General features: G+C 34.7%; 1 protein-coding gene across 2 annotated transcripts in view; it reads right to left on the reverse strand.

The window, feature by feature from the left end:
* The window catches only part of Np (serine protease notopleural), a 256,460-nt gene that overhangs the window by 15,730 nt on the left and 224,500 nt on the right, over positions 1 to 16,230 (reverse strand). For both annotated transcript variants that reach the window (XM_081743285.1, XM_081743286.1), the window contains exons 6-7: positions 15,272 to 15,372; positions 7,719 to 7,987 (exon numbers count right to left, since the gene is read on the reverse strand). In XM_081743285.1, coding sequence (XP_081599411.1) covers positions 7,719 to 7,987; positions 15,272 to 15,372 — 370 coding nt within the window. The remainder of the gene's footprint in view (positions 1 to 7,718; positions 7,988 to 15,271; positions 15,373 to 16,230) is intronic.

Raw genomic sequence — 16,230 nt, forward strand, 5'->3', positions numbered from 1 at the left:
TGTTTATAAGGTCTATGATAAATCTGTAGGTAAATGACGGAAAAAAGCACCATTTATGCATTATATATCACGTACAAGAGCAAATGAGTATTTTTTTACATCTTATTTTAATGATAAAATGTTATGAAAACTAAAGAAAAAACTTTCCTTGGGCCGGGGTTGAACCTACGCCGAAAAATATTTTCATTAAAAGCCCGCTCGCTAGCATGCTCGGCTACAAGAACCGACAGCATCTGACGTTTGATTTGTGCTATATGTGTGCTACGTGGCGAGAAACTGATAACTTCAACCAATCAGAATCGTGTATTCAGCTCCTATGGCTAAGGTCAAGCGTGATTAATATATATGCGTTCGGAAGTGACCAGTTTCTGGCCTTATGTATTTGACTATATAACTAAACTTACTATATGGAATATCGTTACGCGTATACGGAAAAAAAGTTTAGGCTTTAAATTCTCTAATGAAACAAAAGTTTCTTCGTGAAATCATCTCTACTGTTATTACTATTTTAGAATTCGAAAGTCATTCAGACGGACGTAATCTATTATAAAATACATACAAGTAGAAAGTGAATATCCGAACCTTAAGGACAAACATATTCCGATAAGTAGAGACTGGATGTTTAGGCATTAAAAACCTAAATAGGTAGGCAAAAGGCACTTAACATTTAAAAAATAGGCAGTAAAATAGGCACTAAAATGTAACTCGAAATAATGAAGATAAATGCCCAATACAATTTAAAAGATAGATTCAATTCATAGATAATGTTCGAAAAACACAGAAATATATATGTTAATATCTTCTTTTACTATATATATAAAAGCGAAACTTGACATGCGTTCCATATATATATATATATATATATATATATATATATATATATATATATATATATATATATATATATATATATTTTCAAAGTGTCCCAAAAGTAGGTATACAGACAAACATCGATCGAATATGACATTCTAATTTATTAAGATAATGCATTTATTTGCTTTGATATGTTGGAAGCTTCAGACATAAGTGAAAAGAAATTAGGAAAGAAAAAATAGTGAAGAAACTAAGTTAATACCTGTGTGGATAATAAGTAAATGACATAAAATGCGATGAGCCGCTCAGTACAAGACTGTATACCTTCTTTTGGGCCACCCTATATATATCAACTTGACAAAGGGTCGGATCTTAAAATCTCACTTTTTCAGACATAAACAAAAAGGAGAAAAAAGTTAAATATGAAGTAATTGATCATGTATTCCACATAATTATTATCTGAAATAGGTGACCAGTTATTATGTATTCAACTGCTTTCCTGTCCACGTAATTATTATTTCTTTATGTCTGAAAATGTGAAATTGAGATGCGACCCTTCGTCAAATTATTGACGATATGTGTGTATGTGTTTTCGTATATAAATTATACATTTTCCCAATTTTGAAGAAAATACATAAAATAGACAACATTAGGCATTAAAACAATTATTTAGGCAATAAGAGGCGCAGTAGGCAAATTAGGCAAAATAAAAGTGGCTTAAATTGAAACTACAACCCCCATATAAACTTTAAAACGTTGTTTTTGATCATATCTTTAATACTAAAGAATAGAGATTTTGTTTAACATCCGGTCTCTACCGATAAATTTTGTGAATGGAAATGTAACGTTTTTTCTAAAGTGTAAGATGTACAAAGTATAGTATGTTTTATTATCTTTTAACTATTGCCAATCGGTATTTCACTGTCCATCACTTAATAAAACGCACTGTCTCCCTGGGCCTACGATAAAGCAGTGGCAGAACGCTACCGCTGGTTTTAAAAGAGAGGCATGCAATTACGAGGAAATCAAGAAAATTTATCAAGATAGAAATGGAACCAGCTATTTTAAGTTTGTCATTGCTGGCATTGAGCCTAGACTTGTTAACCTTGACATAGTATCTCCAGTTACCTTCCTTAAGAGTCTTCATCCCGGCGAAATTAAAATACCGCTAATTTTACAGTAATTATGTGATATCTTCAAATAGATAAAAGATAATCGAAATGTGGAACAAGAGCGCCCTAGACAATATTATTTTACATGAAAATCCGTTATCACGACTCACTTATCTGCTTTCCATTTCGAGCCATTTTGAAAATCGGCACTTATTTTCGCGTTTCTAAACAGCTGAAAACGGAAAGCCACTAGGTGACTTCTGATAACGGTACCTCACGCAAAATAATATTGTCTAGGGTGCTCTTGTTCCATATTTCAATTATCTTTTATCTATTTCAAGATATCACATAATTATTGTAAAATCTGCGGTATTTTAATTTCGCCGGGATGAAGACTCTTAACAGTGACACGTTTCTAGGTGGCAAAATGGCACTGATGAAATACAAACAGGAAGTTCTTATAACTTTTATTTCATTTTTTTAGAGTTGACATAAACATCTGCATTTTGAAAAATTAATATGTTAACGAGAATTATTGCTTAAAAGCAAGGCCGTACATTTGATGAGATGGGATACATCAGCCCTAGTCTAGTTATCCAAGACTATTGCGCGTGATTTAAGCTATATAATGTCTGAAATTATGTAGTAAGTAACATTTGCAGTGTGTGACAAGCGATTAGTTGTCTAAGTTCAGCCATTTAACTAGAAACAATTCTTTACAGAAGTGTCTGTTTATCACTCCAAATTAAGAAAGGAAATTAGATTTACTTGTACACACATACATACACTTAGAGTTATAAGTAGGGCCCGGATTTTTGGTGAAGAAAAAATTATGAATTTGGTGAGTGGAAAGGCGAAAAAAAAGAACATTTTTAGTGGAAAAATATTTTTTCTTCTTATCATGTTTGGCACTACCTATGCGTCTAGTAGTTCGCAATGATTAGAATAACCCGGTTAAACAAACCTGCAATCAACAGTTTTTTGTTCAGTGTTCAGAGCTCACATGAAGTCCAGGGCAGCTGTGACTGTAGTGGTAGTCGATGTTCTCTCAGAGCCGTTCCAGGTTAAAATCAACACAATTTGAAGATAAAATTTACCTTACTATATCAAATTGTCATGAAATTCTGCACAGGGGTATCATTCATATAAACTAAGAAAAACACCAAATTTCAGCTTTATATATCAACTATTTATCAACCGGTATTGTAGATAACGCTATATAAAGTTTCCAAAAATTGTCCAAAATAGTATGTTCAATGCATTTTGAAATTGGAATTGCGGCTATAGACTCTACTAATTGAGCTAGAGAGCTGGTTGAGGTGTCATTTTACAGCATTTATCATGTCCCTTCCTGTGATATACAACATCGTATGTGCTAATACAGAATTGTTTCTTTCAAAATCAAAATCAAAATTTTTCAACAAGTACATATTTTAAAATTTTGAAATTAATTCTATGAATAGATAGTATTGTTGTAAAGCTCCTGGCAAAAAATGAATTTGGGATGGAAATGGGATCATTGTTTACAAGGATCGAAACTAACACTAGAGTTTTCATTAATACCCTGTACCTAGCTGAAAAATACAAGTATGCAATATTTTTTGCTTTACTTGTGGGAATAAATGTGAAGAGTAGAGTAATGAGTCTAAAACATATACATTCTTTCTTGTAATCTGCTGGCAGTACTTATTAGCTCATGCTCTAAAAACTTTAACTTAAAACTAAGTTAAATTGCTGATACTTTTGAACTTCAGTTTTAAAGAAGTTAATAAAATAATATTAATACAAGTTTCACAAAAATGTTACTGTAAATAATCGTGATTTGTAAAAACTACACATCTAGCACTGGTAAACCATCAGGATTGGCTGCTTAAAGCAAGGTGGTTTAAACCAGGTGTTTTTTAAATGGTGTAAACAAAAAAAGATGCTAAAAATCGTGTGAATTTCATAGTTACGTTTTCACATATCTCGAATCATCTGTTTTAGTTGAATCTAATTTTCGCTTTGTAATTAAAGGGTCTCGATGAGCCACAAAATTTCTCCTAGCTGGAAACCGAGTAGTAGTTCAGATGCCACTTTAAGTAATATGTCCAATCCTTCATAACCTCGCTGTTACGTAAGGACGTTAAGCCTAAACAAATCAAACGAACTGAAAGAGCTTAAGCGGGTAAGCCCTGCCCTTTCCCTAAAATTTTGAAAAATATAAACTTCTAAAAGATAATAAATATATATTTACTGCCAAAGAACAAATCCTATACATTTTTATATTTTAAAAAATAAAAGAAAATAAATTGGCCTATTCAAAATTAAAATCCTAAAGCCGCCTCTGCTAACGAAACAAATTCTATCTTATCTATCTGCTTGCTTGAGTGTCTGTTTCATAGCTATCAATGTTTTTAACTTTGCTTAAATATATTGATAAAAAGTAGGCAAACCTCATCAACTACATCTGTACCTTATCAATTGGACTTTTTAAAATTTTCTTGTATATCTTGAGTTATGTCTCGTACTAAATTTTTAATTTTAAAATTCCAGCATTCATTGTATAAACGCCATTTTAGCACACTGGTTACCCGGGACGTAAGCAGGAATTTATTTTGAGGGATCCTTAGCTTTTCCGAGGGGTTCAAATTCAAAAATGAAATGAAATCTTTGAGTTTTACGTCCCACGGTTATGCCGGTTAGGCTAAAGGAGACGGTGATGATGAGTAATGAATGAAATGGTGGAATGAAGAAAGTGGGAGGAAACGGGAGAACCCCGAGAAAACCCACGCACACGGTGTTTGTCCACCACAAAGTTCACTTGGCGGGGGCTGGGATCGAACCCGGGACCCCAAGCACCAGAGGTGAACGCTCTACCACTGAGCCACCGTGGCCCCCAGGGTTCAAATTCAATATGAGGGCAAATTGTATTTAAATTTTCAGATTGTTTACAGGGTTGGGAAAAGGAAGTGTCAAAATCTCGAAATAAACTTCAATTAGAACCTCTCTATGAAGGAAATTGGTGGTTCGGGTATGTGTTACAGAAAAATGAACTCGATGAAGTAAAAATAACTTTTCTTCATCCACCTGGGCCATCTCCGTCATTCTCATATCCAAGAAATGCTGATGTTCTGTGGATGTTAGTAGTGACGTTCTGAAAAGAGTGGATCCTGTAACTCCCAGTGGATGAATTTATGTTCTTGAAAATGATGTATGCCGAACAAGTGTGGCTTTTTGAAACTTCAAATGATACTACTACTAATTGAAAAGTTTTACTATGGACTCAACTATACTGTTTCTTCAAGTAAGTGTTAATTTTTACTTTCACAGAAGTGTAAAACTTTGCATTCTTGTGTTATTACCCTACGTACACAGTATTCTTGAAAAATCAAGTGTTAATTTTGAATTATTTTAACAATGTACTCATTACCATACCTAATTCATATTTTGCCAGGTGCTTTACAACAATACTATCTATTCAGGGAATTAATTTAAAAATTTTACAATATGTATTTTTCGAAAAAAATTGAAATAAAATTTTGATTTTGAAAAACCAAATTCTGTATTAACCTATATGATATTGTGTACCTTAGGAAAGGGCACCAAAAATGCTGTAAAATGACACCTCGATCAGCTCTTTAGCTCAATTAGGAGAGTTGCAATTCCAATTTCAAAATTCATTGAACATGCTATTTTGGAGATTTTTTTTTAAACTTTACATAGCCCTATCTTCAATACTGATAGATATATAAAGTTGTAATTTGGTATTTTTCTTAGTCTATCTAGAGGACATCTATGTACCAAATTTCATTAAAATCTGATATGGTGAGGTTAAATCACTGTGTTGAATTGGTATGGGAAGATCCCGCAGTATCGAACTATGCTCCCTCCTCTTAGTGCAAAGTGGACACACTCAGGAAGCATGCCTAGTGTAATAAATTTCTGACACCTTTGGGTATACCAATAATGCACCACAAACACGACCTGACCAATGCGAGCGGCAATTATCCTGGAAAACACTTGACTTGTTGCAGAGCTACTGTAAGTCACACTCGATATTACTTAATTCTACAATAAACGTTCGCTTCGTCGTCCGGGCATTTCACACAGAGACTAATCCACACACAACCATACTCCTGTTGTCTGAGAATATTCAAGGTGCTGGTAGTATTCGCACACTACTAGCACACAGACACACTAAAGTGCTGAATTAAATTGTTCTTCTTAATTTAGCCTACATGGATTAATCTATATATTATTGACAGTGACGTAAGAAACATCTGCATCATTAAAAATGAGGAAATACAAAATGGCATGTTCTTGTGACCAGTGAGAAAGATGAAATGCACTATGTATCACTAACAGGAATATTTATTATTCTGCATTTCGGTGTTATTTCACCGCCGACACGTTGTTATATAATAATAGAGAAATTCTATAGCAAGATATAAGGCTGAGTATTTACATTATTTATTTTTACTTAGTGAAAGCTCTTGTTAGTTTGGATCTATTATATAATGCATAGTTATTGAAATAGAAATGAATTATATAAATAATATTATAAACGATATCACTATCGTGTAAAGTCCCTACAGGCATTTTTTAGGATGCAGGTTGCACGCATAAGAATATTTGAGGACAATTTTTCACTGATAATTTTACAATCAAACTGGAAAATCAAAATGTTACCATCAAATTGGGCAGAAACTCTTGGAGGAGATGGGCAGCCCTGCTTTCTGCCTGACTGTTATTAATACAATACCATGAACTGTTCTTAGATATTCTATTTTAAATAAATATCCTGGAATGGAGACGCCGTTTTGTACTAATACGTTTTCAATGAATTATTGAACTTGATATTAAGGTTCATCTCCATGGAAACGAATTCTAGATTGGAAAGCAATATTTGTACTGTTATAAAACTACAAAAACAAGTTAACTAACTAACTCTATGGCCTATGGAACCCGGAGGTTCAATGCTCTCCACTGACTTCTATCCTTAGCTAACTGCATCCAGTTTCTACTTTGTATTCCAATCTCTGCGAGATCCATCTTAATATTGTCCTCCCATCTGCACCTAGGTCTTCCTAATGGTCGTTTTCCGGTTGGTCTTCCTGTCAAGACTTTGAAAGCGTATCTACTTTCTTCCATTCTAGCTACATGACCCGCCCACCTAAGCCTCCTAGACTTCACGACCCTAACAATGTTGGGTAAACCATATAAATTATGTAGTTCCTCGTTATGAAGTTTCCGCCATTCCCCATTCCCGTTCCTCTTGGGTCAGAATATTCGTCTCAGGATCTTGTTCTCAAATACTTTCAGTCTATGTTCTTCCCTCAGAGTAAGTGACCATGTTTCGCAGCCATACAAAACAACAGGCATGATTACAAAAACAAGTTAAAGCAATAAATAAAAAAAATCTGGCTATTCCGCACTTGAAGTCTATCCATCACAGCCAATACCACTACTTTATTTTAAATAGCTCAATTTTAGTAATTGTTCTAAATTTCGAAATCTGCGATGAAACTAATTTGACATTTAATAATTTATTGAAAACGTATTAGTACAAAATGGCGTCTCCATTCCAAGATATTTATTTTAAATTCAATATTTAAGAACGGTTCAAAATGGCGACCCAGCCAGGATATTTCTTTAATAAAATTTTAAGACCAGTACAACCATAGGTAAGTAATAGTTAAAATGAATTTGAACACTGCCATAAGAGGAGATCAGGGCACAACGGACAAACTATGGTAAAGAGAGCATCTGTTTAGCATATCTCTTACGTTAATCACAGAACAAGAAAAGTACCTTCATAAAGTCGACCCCATCCTGTAACGTAAGCTGTTTCTCCAACGAAGTTCTTATCATCTTCTGGAATGCAGATGGGAATAATATTTGGCTGGAAAGTAACTGGTTCGTAGAATCGAAGCAGGGCAAGGTCATACTCAAAGGTTCGTGGATCAAACTGGGGATGGGAAGCCACAATTTGTACTCTTCGTTCTTGATAACCATATGGCTCATCTTCCGTCGAAAGATCGTGCTCTCCTAACCTGAGCAAAAGATCGCTGGGCGGTACACTGGAAAAGAAATCACTTAATCAAAACTCTGTCAAATCCCTCTTACATATAATAATACAGTGCAATCATAATTTTATGACAGAAGATGGAACAAGTTTGGTGCGCTTTTTGAGGAGAAAATGCAATGTCAAAAAATCAGTAAATATTTTCATTTGTTATTACTACTATTACTACTGATCTATGTGTATGAAGGGACTTTTTTGTCTTTAGTAAAATTACTGAATATATTGTATGTACACTCATGTCCAAAATTATTGTCGTATGTCTATAAATATGTTTTTCTAGGAATATAAATTGATAACGAATTCGCCTGGTACTTCTTATAATGTTAGTATGTATATAATCGGCAAAGACATGTATATGGCAAATCTCATGTCAAAAGAGCAGTAAATAAGAACAATAAAACGAAAATAAAATTTTCCTGTTCATTTAGCAACATTTTATTTTACTCATTATAATTTTCATGTTTATAATTCTTTTCCTATGAAATTTACCACAAATATACATTTTCCGATTATACACATAGTTTCAGTATGAAAAGTACCCTGGAAAATCATTATCAAATTATATTCTTACAAGAAGACAGTTATAGATATGCGACAATCATTTTGGACATGAGTGTACATACATACAATGGTGGAAATGCATTTAAAAATATCCACTAGCAATTCACTGATCTGACCGAAAGTTGATTCACAAGAAAATAGTAGGTTGTAGTGATCTCACATCACACTTGTACAAATTACGAGAATATTTATATGGGTATTCAAAAGCAGTACTAAACATAATACTATGCATAACAGCATGAACAGCTATTTGGACAAGTAGCCAGTTGTTCTAGTATATTATGGCATTCCACGCTCACTGTATATCTTAGGGTGCTGGGCGATGGTTGTCGGTGGCAACTGATACACACCGTCTGATCATGTCTAACACGTGGTCGGTAGTAAAACACACTGGGTTGCTTGTATGATCGTATGAGAACGAGCGTTTTATTCTTCTAGATCAGGTTTCGCGGACTGTTCACATAAAATCGATAGTTATGATTGACATTATGAATGTACGACGCACCAGTCACTCCCCTCAATGCAGATTACTGGCAAACGTGATGTATAACTTTTACCCCAACATCAGAATATAAGGTGTGCATGTTTTATGACGAAAGCATACACGTGCTACACTGTCCCACTTACTTGTACGCCTATGGACATTCACACGGTAGTCTCTTACTAGGATACAATATAATAAGAAAGTAACTTCTTTTTAAGTTCTTCCTTCAATCTAAATATCTACTCGGAAGCATAGTATTGTTGGAAACAGCTTTTGTATGTTTCCTCCTTCCACCTTTAACTAGGCGATGACTAGTTATTATAGTTGTTTTTTTAACTTCTCTGCGCGTTACGAATATTCTTTGTGAGAGCGGAGGAGTGCGATCATGCCTATAGGTTTGGCTACAGAGGAAGAATGGTTTTAATTTGTTTTTAACAAATAAATTGGATACTTTCTGGTGTGCGCAACACGAGTAAGAAGAAAGAATAGCATAGGTGTAAACAAGAACCATACAATTCCAAATTCAGTACATTAAAATACTGATCTTAAAAGGCTACAGCGAAGACATGTAGGTAAACTTTCTTTTCTAGCATGAGAACACATTAACAATATTTCATTAAATTTCTTGAGCTACGAAATATCAAGGCATTAGTGCGTAGTTTACGGCTACCCACAATGTTCCTAACCAAATCGAAAAGAAGATCCTATGTGCCCCTTTATGGCAATGCGGCTAAAGTGTATGGTCACAGGTTCAATTCGTGGTGATAGATAATGTGTTTCGATTCAACGTCAAGGTATAGATATCACGTTGGCGCAAATGAATCTCACCAAACTAACCAATCAGAAAAAAAAAAACTGTAATAAGTAGACGCATTGTTAAAACGCTGTTGGTGCGACTGAAATATCAAACTGACATGTGCCACTTTCAAAGGTGGAAAAAAAAAAAAAAACAAACAACAACAACAAAAAAAAAAAAAAAACAATACTGGGTTAGTGAGTAGTCTCGGGCTAAAGCTACATGTCCGAAAAATTATCACAATAAAAGAATAAATCTAATAAAAAGGAAAGGTAGATTAATAAGACTTAAAAAATACAGAAAACATATAGAATAACAAGAAAAGTAACTTAACAATAATAACAAAACTAAACCGGTGATACCTTAAAAATATAACAAGTCTCATAGATCTTTATTTAATTAATGACAGGGCAGAAAGGGAGAATACGGTCATTACAAAGGGGCTGAGATTAGTCAAACGGTAAAGCATTAATATGTGCAACCGAGACTCAAGTTCATACTCAAGTGCTCATAGGCTTTTTTCATACATTAATGGCCTGCAACAATCGCATTATATGTAACAGAACTGACCTTCCTTTAATAAAGATGCATTTCATACGACAGAATCAAAAGAATATAAGATCCTAATAGGATTTGCCCGGATGACATGAATGAGCTTAATATAATACATTCGCAAACCACAAAACCATCAATGGTTTTAAAGGCTGTTAAAATAAACACCATAATTATTCGGTTAGTGCGATTGGAAATCCGATTTTACGTCTTATGGTAAACATCAACTGTAATAACAACCAATGGACGTGCGTATAATACAGGGTTAGCATAAATAATTCATTCGTTTTGAACTGACTATATTTTCAAAAGTATTACACGTACACACATGAAAGGTATATGAAAAGAACCACAAACTCATCAAGTTTGTACAGTACTGTGTGCCAGCACGAGTCCATTATCTTTCCGATCGGGTGTGGCAGTTTGGCAGTGCGAGGTTAGTGTACCTGTCGGAAATAGAGGGAAAGCAAGAAGAAAAAAAAAAAGACAAGAAAAGACGTCGTCTGGATGTGTGTCGTATTACCAAAGAGGCAAATATTGAAAATTTGTAGAGGGTGTGTAAACCTGATCAGTTTATGGTTATTTTAATATATTTTTCATGTGTGTACGTGTAACACTTTTAAAAATATAGCCTTTTCAAAACGATTGAATCATTTATGTTAACCCTACATCACAAACTCCGTTCATGTTCACAAAAAGACCGAGATATCAGTCAGACAGAAGGCACTGTATTATTGATTTGGTGTTCCACAAAATTTTATCTACTCCCAGGGAAACAAATTATGCATAACACAGCATACAAAAATCTTATTCCCCGAAATAATCGTATTACTATACAACAAAACTTATAAATGTGTATTAGAATAAACATATTATTATTATTATTATTATTATTATTATTATTATTATTATTATTGTTATTATTATTATTATTATTATTCAGTAGTAGTAGTACTACTAGTAGTAATTGAAGAAGTAAACAGAAATTGAATTGTGCATTTACTGATAATGCATGGACAAGAATTAATATCTATTGTTAAGATAAGTTTCCGGCCCAAGACAGTAACTGAACTCATATTTCAAAATACTTGTAGTATCTTGTGTAACTATATTTTAGAGGACTTTTGCAAACAATCGTAAAAAAAATTTCAAATACTTCTCTTTTATTGCAGATTTGAAGTGACCACGAAGGAGCACATTGTGACTTTTACCAAATGTAAGAAGACAGTAGTCATCAAATACCTTTTCTCAAAGAATATGGGAGCAATCATATAGTAAATGAGTGATCAACGCCCAGACCAAACCGCTTAAGCTAGGAACTTGAAATTATGACAATGCATTCGATTTGTGAGGTAAACACTACTAAGGAAGGATTAGTGGAAACTCGATTACGAAGGGACGAAATAGAGGTGGCAATTATTACAACAAGATAGCAGTATCTCGAAATTCCTTAAGTTACAGACAAGTTAAGGATATGAAACTTGGCATGTAAAGTCCTTATTCAAAACAAGTGGGCATATGCCCAGTGTTTCAGGAAATTCCGCTTTTAAGAAGAGAAGGGGACAATTTCTATTTCTTTAACTCAATATATAAGAATAACTTCGAAGTTGTTAGTGTCATCATCACGGGAGGACTGTCTGAAGCATTTGAAATGAATTTTTGAACATATTTGGCAGTTGGACCGACATGACACTTTATTCGTTCACTTTGACTGAAATGCGTATTCTTTGAGGTGAATGGGGTATAAAATTTTTTCAAAGAATAACGCCATAAATATATTCTTGGCATACGAAGAACGGAAGCAAAGGCTGAAACATGAGGTGCTAAGTCGTAGACGGAGCAAACGCGGAGGTCTGAAGTCGAAGTTTCCAGCTAGCCGAAGGCTAGTTATAAAAATATGAGTGTTTGATGTAAACCTGAACGACCGAATGGAAGAATAACATGCAAAATAAAGATAAACAAGAAGAAAACCAAAGTGATAAATTGCACAAGACCAGCACAGAAAGAGGCAAACATCTAGCTTGCAAGGTGCACTTCGCTTCCTTGCTAATTAGCTCAATATTTATGAATGGTATATTTTACTATTGTATATATAGTAAAATTCTTAATTTTTTTTTTTTTTTTTTTTTTTTTTTGCTTATAGGCCCTGGGTAGAGGTTAGTTATTTGAATGCTCTCTTTTGTTGCTTTGGCCTTGTAGAAATTCTCCACTGCTGCTGAAGTTTCTGGAGCCGTTGCTAAGTTTATTTTTTCTAGTTTTTTCGGTGCCCGAAAACATATAAAAGAGCGAAATTTTTTAATTGCCCACGGTGTTCGAGTACAGAAGGCCTGTAGGTTAGCTGCTCTCGCTCGTGTGCTTCAGTCATAGGAATTTAAGCAAGAGAGCTCTTTTTCCGAGGAAATGTCCTTTTAGCTTTGTTACTGGAAGTTCTCTGGATATGTAGATTCGAGGCTTCGCAGTCCCCGCTATGAGAGAGTGGTCTGTGGCTGTAACCTAGGAAATTCCCGAGATAGGAGTAGGAAATTATGTGTCTGTTAGGAAGTTGAGTCCTACGTGAACATACTGGCTAAAATGGACATTTCATTATAAAGTTAGAAAGAATGATAAGAAACTCATTCTTGGGTCGTACCTAGGAAGAGAGTGAATCCAGGACGATTAGGTTATTGAAGTCTCCAGATGCTGAAGGTTTTCCCCTTGTATTAGAATCCAGGTTGCGATTTGGGTTCGATTCCCGGACAGTCAGGCAATAGTAAGGCCTGTCTGGTAGTTATTATTAACACTGTAACTTTCGCTTACGAAAGAATACGAGTGTGTTGCTTACCCTTTACCTAGAGTCTTGAATGCAAGACGTATTATTGTAACTGATACATGAGTGATGGCTGTTACTCCTATTTCCTACGTCTACCAGGTGTAGTCCAGACTTACTTGAGTCAAGTGTAACAGTCTTTGACAAGGGCGCCGACCATGGGGCACCAGGAGGCCGGGCCTCCCAAAGCTTATGTAGTACCCCTCGCATTGTATTTATGAATATACAATATTTGGCATAATTTGAATGCGATTTGTCTTAAAATCCTCATATATGCCTTCTTCATCTGAATGCCCCCCCCCCCCCAAATTTACAGAGAAATCGGCGTCCTTGGTCTTTGAAAGTAAGAGATATAGGACTAGAGTGAGAGTGAGTACTAGCTCCTATATTGCCGCAGACCTCAAAGAGAATTAGAGAAACTGAACTGATTAACTATTAGAATATTCTATATTACAGGCTTAGCTCCTTACTCTCTGCATTGGAGAAGGAGGACACAATATGAAGTTAACTTTAAGGGTACAGTAACGTCCTTTTCAATCTAAATTACTAGTCACCAACTATACCCTAATTAGAGAAATATTAATTATGATAAACTATTAATCCGCCTAAGTTTTTTGATATTTTCATTTCACTCAATTATGATTTGAACCTGTTACCTAGACAACAGCGAGCGGATGTTTTACAATTATAGAGAGAAATTTAGAGTGTAAGGTAAAATGGCAGACTCAATTGTTTGAATACTGAGAGATTGAAATAGTATTACTATTGATATTATTAAGGGAGAAAACTTCCTTATATAAATGGGGGACTAAGATATTTTTTTATTATTTTTTATTTACATTGGAGGCTAGAGGGAGACAAAATCGAAGACATTAAGACGTTCCCCTATTTAGGAAGTCTAATATTCTGGGACGGAAGAATTAAAAAAGACGTAAGTTCCAGAATAGCACAGGCTAAACAAGCAGTCAATAGAAAAAGAACTACTAACATCAAGAAATGTGTCGCTGGACGTTCGTAAACGATATATTAACACACTGGTATGGGGCGTAGCGCTTTACGGATCAGAGACGGGCACATTGAGAAAAGCTGAAATATCCAAGCTGGAATCATTTGGAATGTGGTGTTGGAGCAGTATGCTGCGCATATCATGGACCGAAAGGAAAAGGAATGAAGACGTACTAAAGGAAGCTAATGAAGGACTACAGATCATGAAGATAATAAGATAAAGAAGAAACAGATGATTGGCCATCTTATTCGGTTCCGTTTCGATTGGATCACCGTTTTAATAGAGGGAAAGACAGAAGGAAAACGGGAAAGAGTAAGACCAAGGATAGAATATCTAGACGCAGTTACGAAGAAGAGGCCTTATCAAAGGATAAAACAGCTCTCCCAAAGGAAAGAAAAGTTTTAGAATTCCCATGTTGCCCACCAACCTATGGTTGAGGAGAGGAAGATGATGATGTAAGGACGCTAAAATGTGATCCTGTACTAGGCATAATCATAATCATCTTGTTCACCTCAACCATAGGTTGATGGGCAACATGGGAATTCTAAAACTTTTCTTTCCTTTGGGAGAGCTGTTTTATCCTTTGATAAGGCCTCTTCGTCGTAACTGCATCTAGATATTCTATCCTTAGTCTTACTCTTCCTGGTTTTCCTTCTGCCTTTACCTCTATCAACATGGTGATCCAATTGAAATGCCCAATAAGATGGCCAATTATCTGTTTCTTCTTTATTTTATTATCTTCATGATCAGTCGTACTTCATTAGCTTCCTTTAGTACGCCTTCATTATTTTTTCTTTCGGTCCATGATATGCGTAACATTCCGCGCCAGCACCACATTTCAAATGCTTCCAGCTTGGATATTTCAGCTTTTTCTCAATGTCCACGTCTCTGACCCGTAAAGCGCCATGCTCCATACTAGGTTAATAATAAATCTTTTTGGAACGTCCAACGACACATTTCTTGATGTTAGCGGTCCTCTTTTCTTTTTGAATGCTTGCAGGCATAATCTTAAGACCAAAATTACATGTACCAAAACATTAAACATTGATAAAAATGTTCCATATAATTGCTTACTTCTCTACACAGTGTGCTGCAGTAATAGCCCAGTTTTCGTTTAGAAGTGCCGCTCCACATTTGTGAAGGTACGTAGAAGTTCTCCACTGTCTTAAAGAAATCTGAAATTCAAAAGAAAAATGCTTCAGATCTTGAGTCTAAATTCACTTAGAAAGAAATATGAAAAGATAAAACATAAATTTAATAACAATGAAATCTTTTAAGAGACCTAATCACTGCGAAAATAAAATACCGCTAATTTTACAGTAGTTATGTGATACCCTCAAATAGATACAAGATAATGGAAATGTGGGCCAAGAGCGCGTTGTACATTATTATTTTGCATGAGGTACCGTTATCGCGAGTCACCTAGTAACTTTTCGTTTCCAGCCATTTATAAACGCGAAAATAAATGCCGATTTTCTAAATGGCTGGAAATCGAAAGCAGATAATCGAGTCGTGATATCGATATCTCATGTAAAATAATATTGTCTAGCGAGCTGTTGTTCTACTTTTCGATTACCTTTTATCTATTTGAAGATATTACATAATTACTGTAAAATTAGCGGTATGTTAATTTCATCGTGATGGGGCCTCTTAATTAGAAAAAACAGACAAAACGTTGGAAACTGAAAACCTTTTATATCGAATTTTAAAAAATAACAATTAAAAAACCCTGAACTTTTGCTTAGTGGAGTAGAGTTGAAACAGAAAATTTGACACTACCTTTCATTTCCTTCCGAAGGAATTATATCCGTCTACTGTTCTTAACTAGAAGTTATGCACGAATTAAATAATCTCGTCATTTCTGACGTCAAGATAAGTTCACCATTTCACATCATTGCATCGTATCATCGTACATACAGCTCAATACTCTCACCCCATATTCAAGATAAGTAGTTGTTGCGTCCAAGTTGCTGTACACTATAGGTCAAGTTAAAATTATGCTTAATTAACAAGTCTAATTGTTTACAGGTATT

This window comes from Thermobia domestica, chromosome 16 (genome assembly GCF_964235325.1).
Source record: "Thermobia domestica chromosome 16, izTheDome1.hap1.1, whole genome shotgun sequence".
Lineage (NCBI taxonomy): Eukaryota > Metazoa > Arthropoda > Insecta > Zygentoma > Lepismatidae > Thermobia > Thermobia domestica.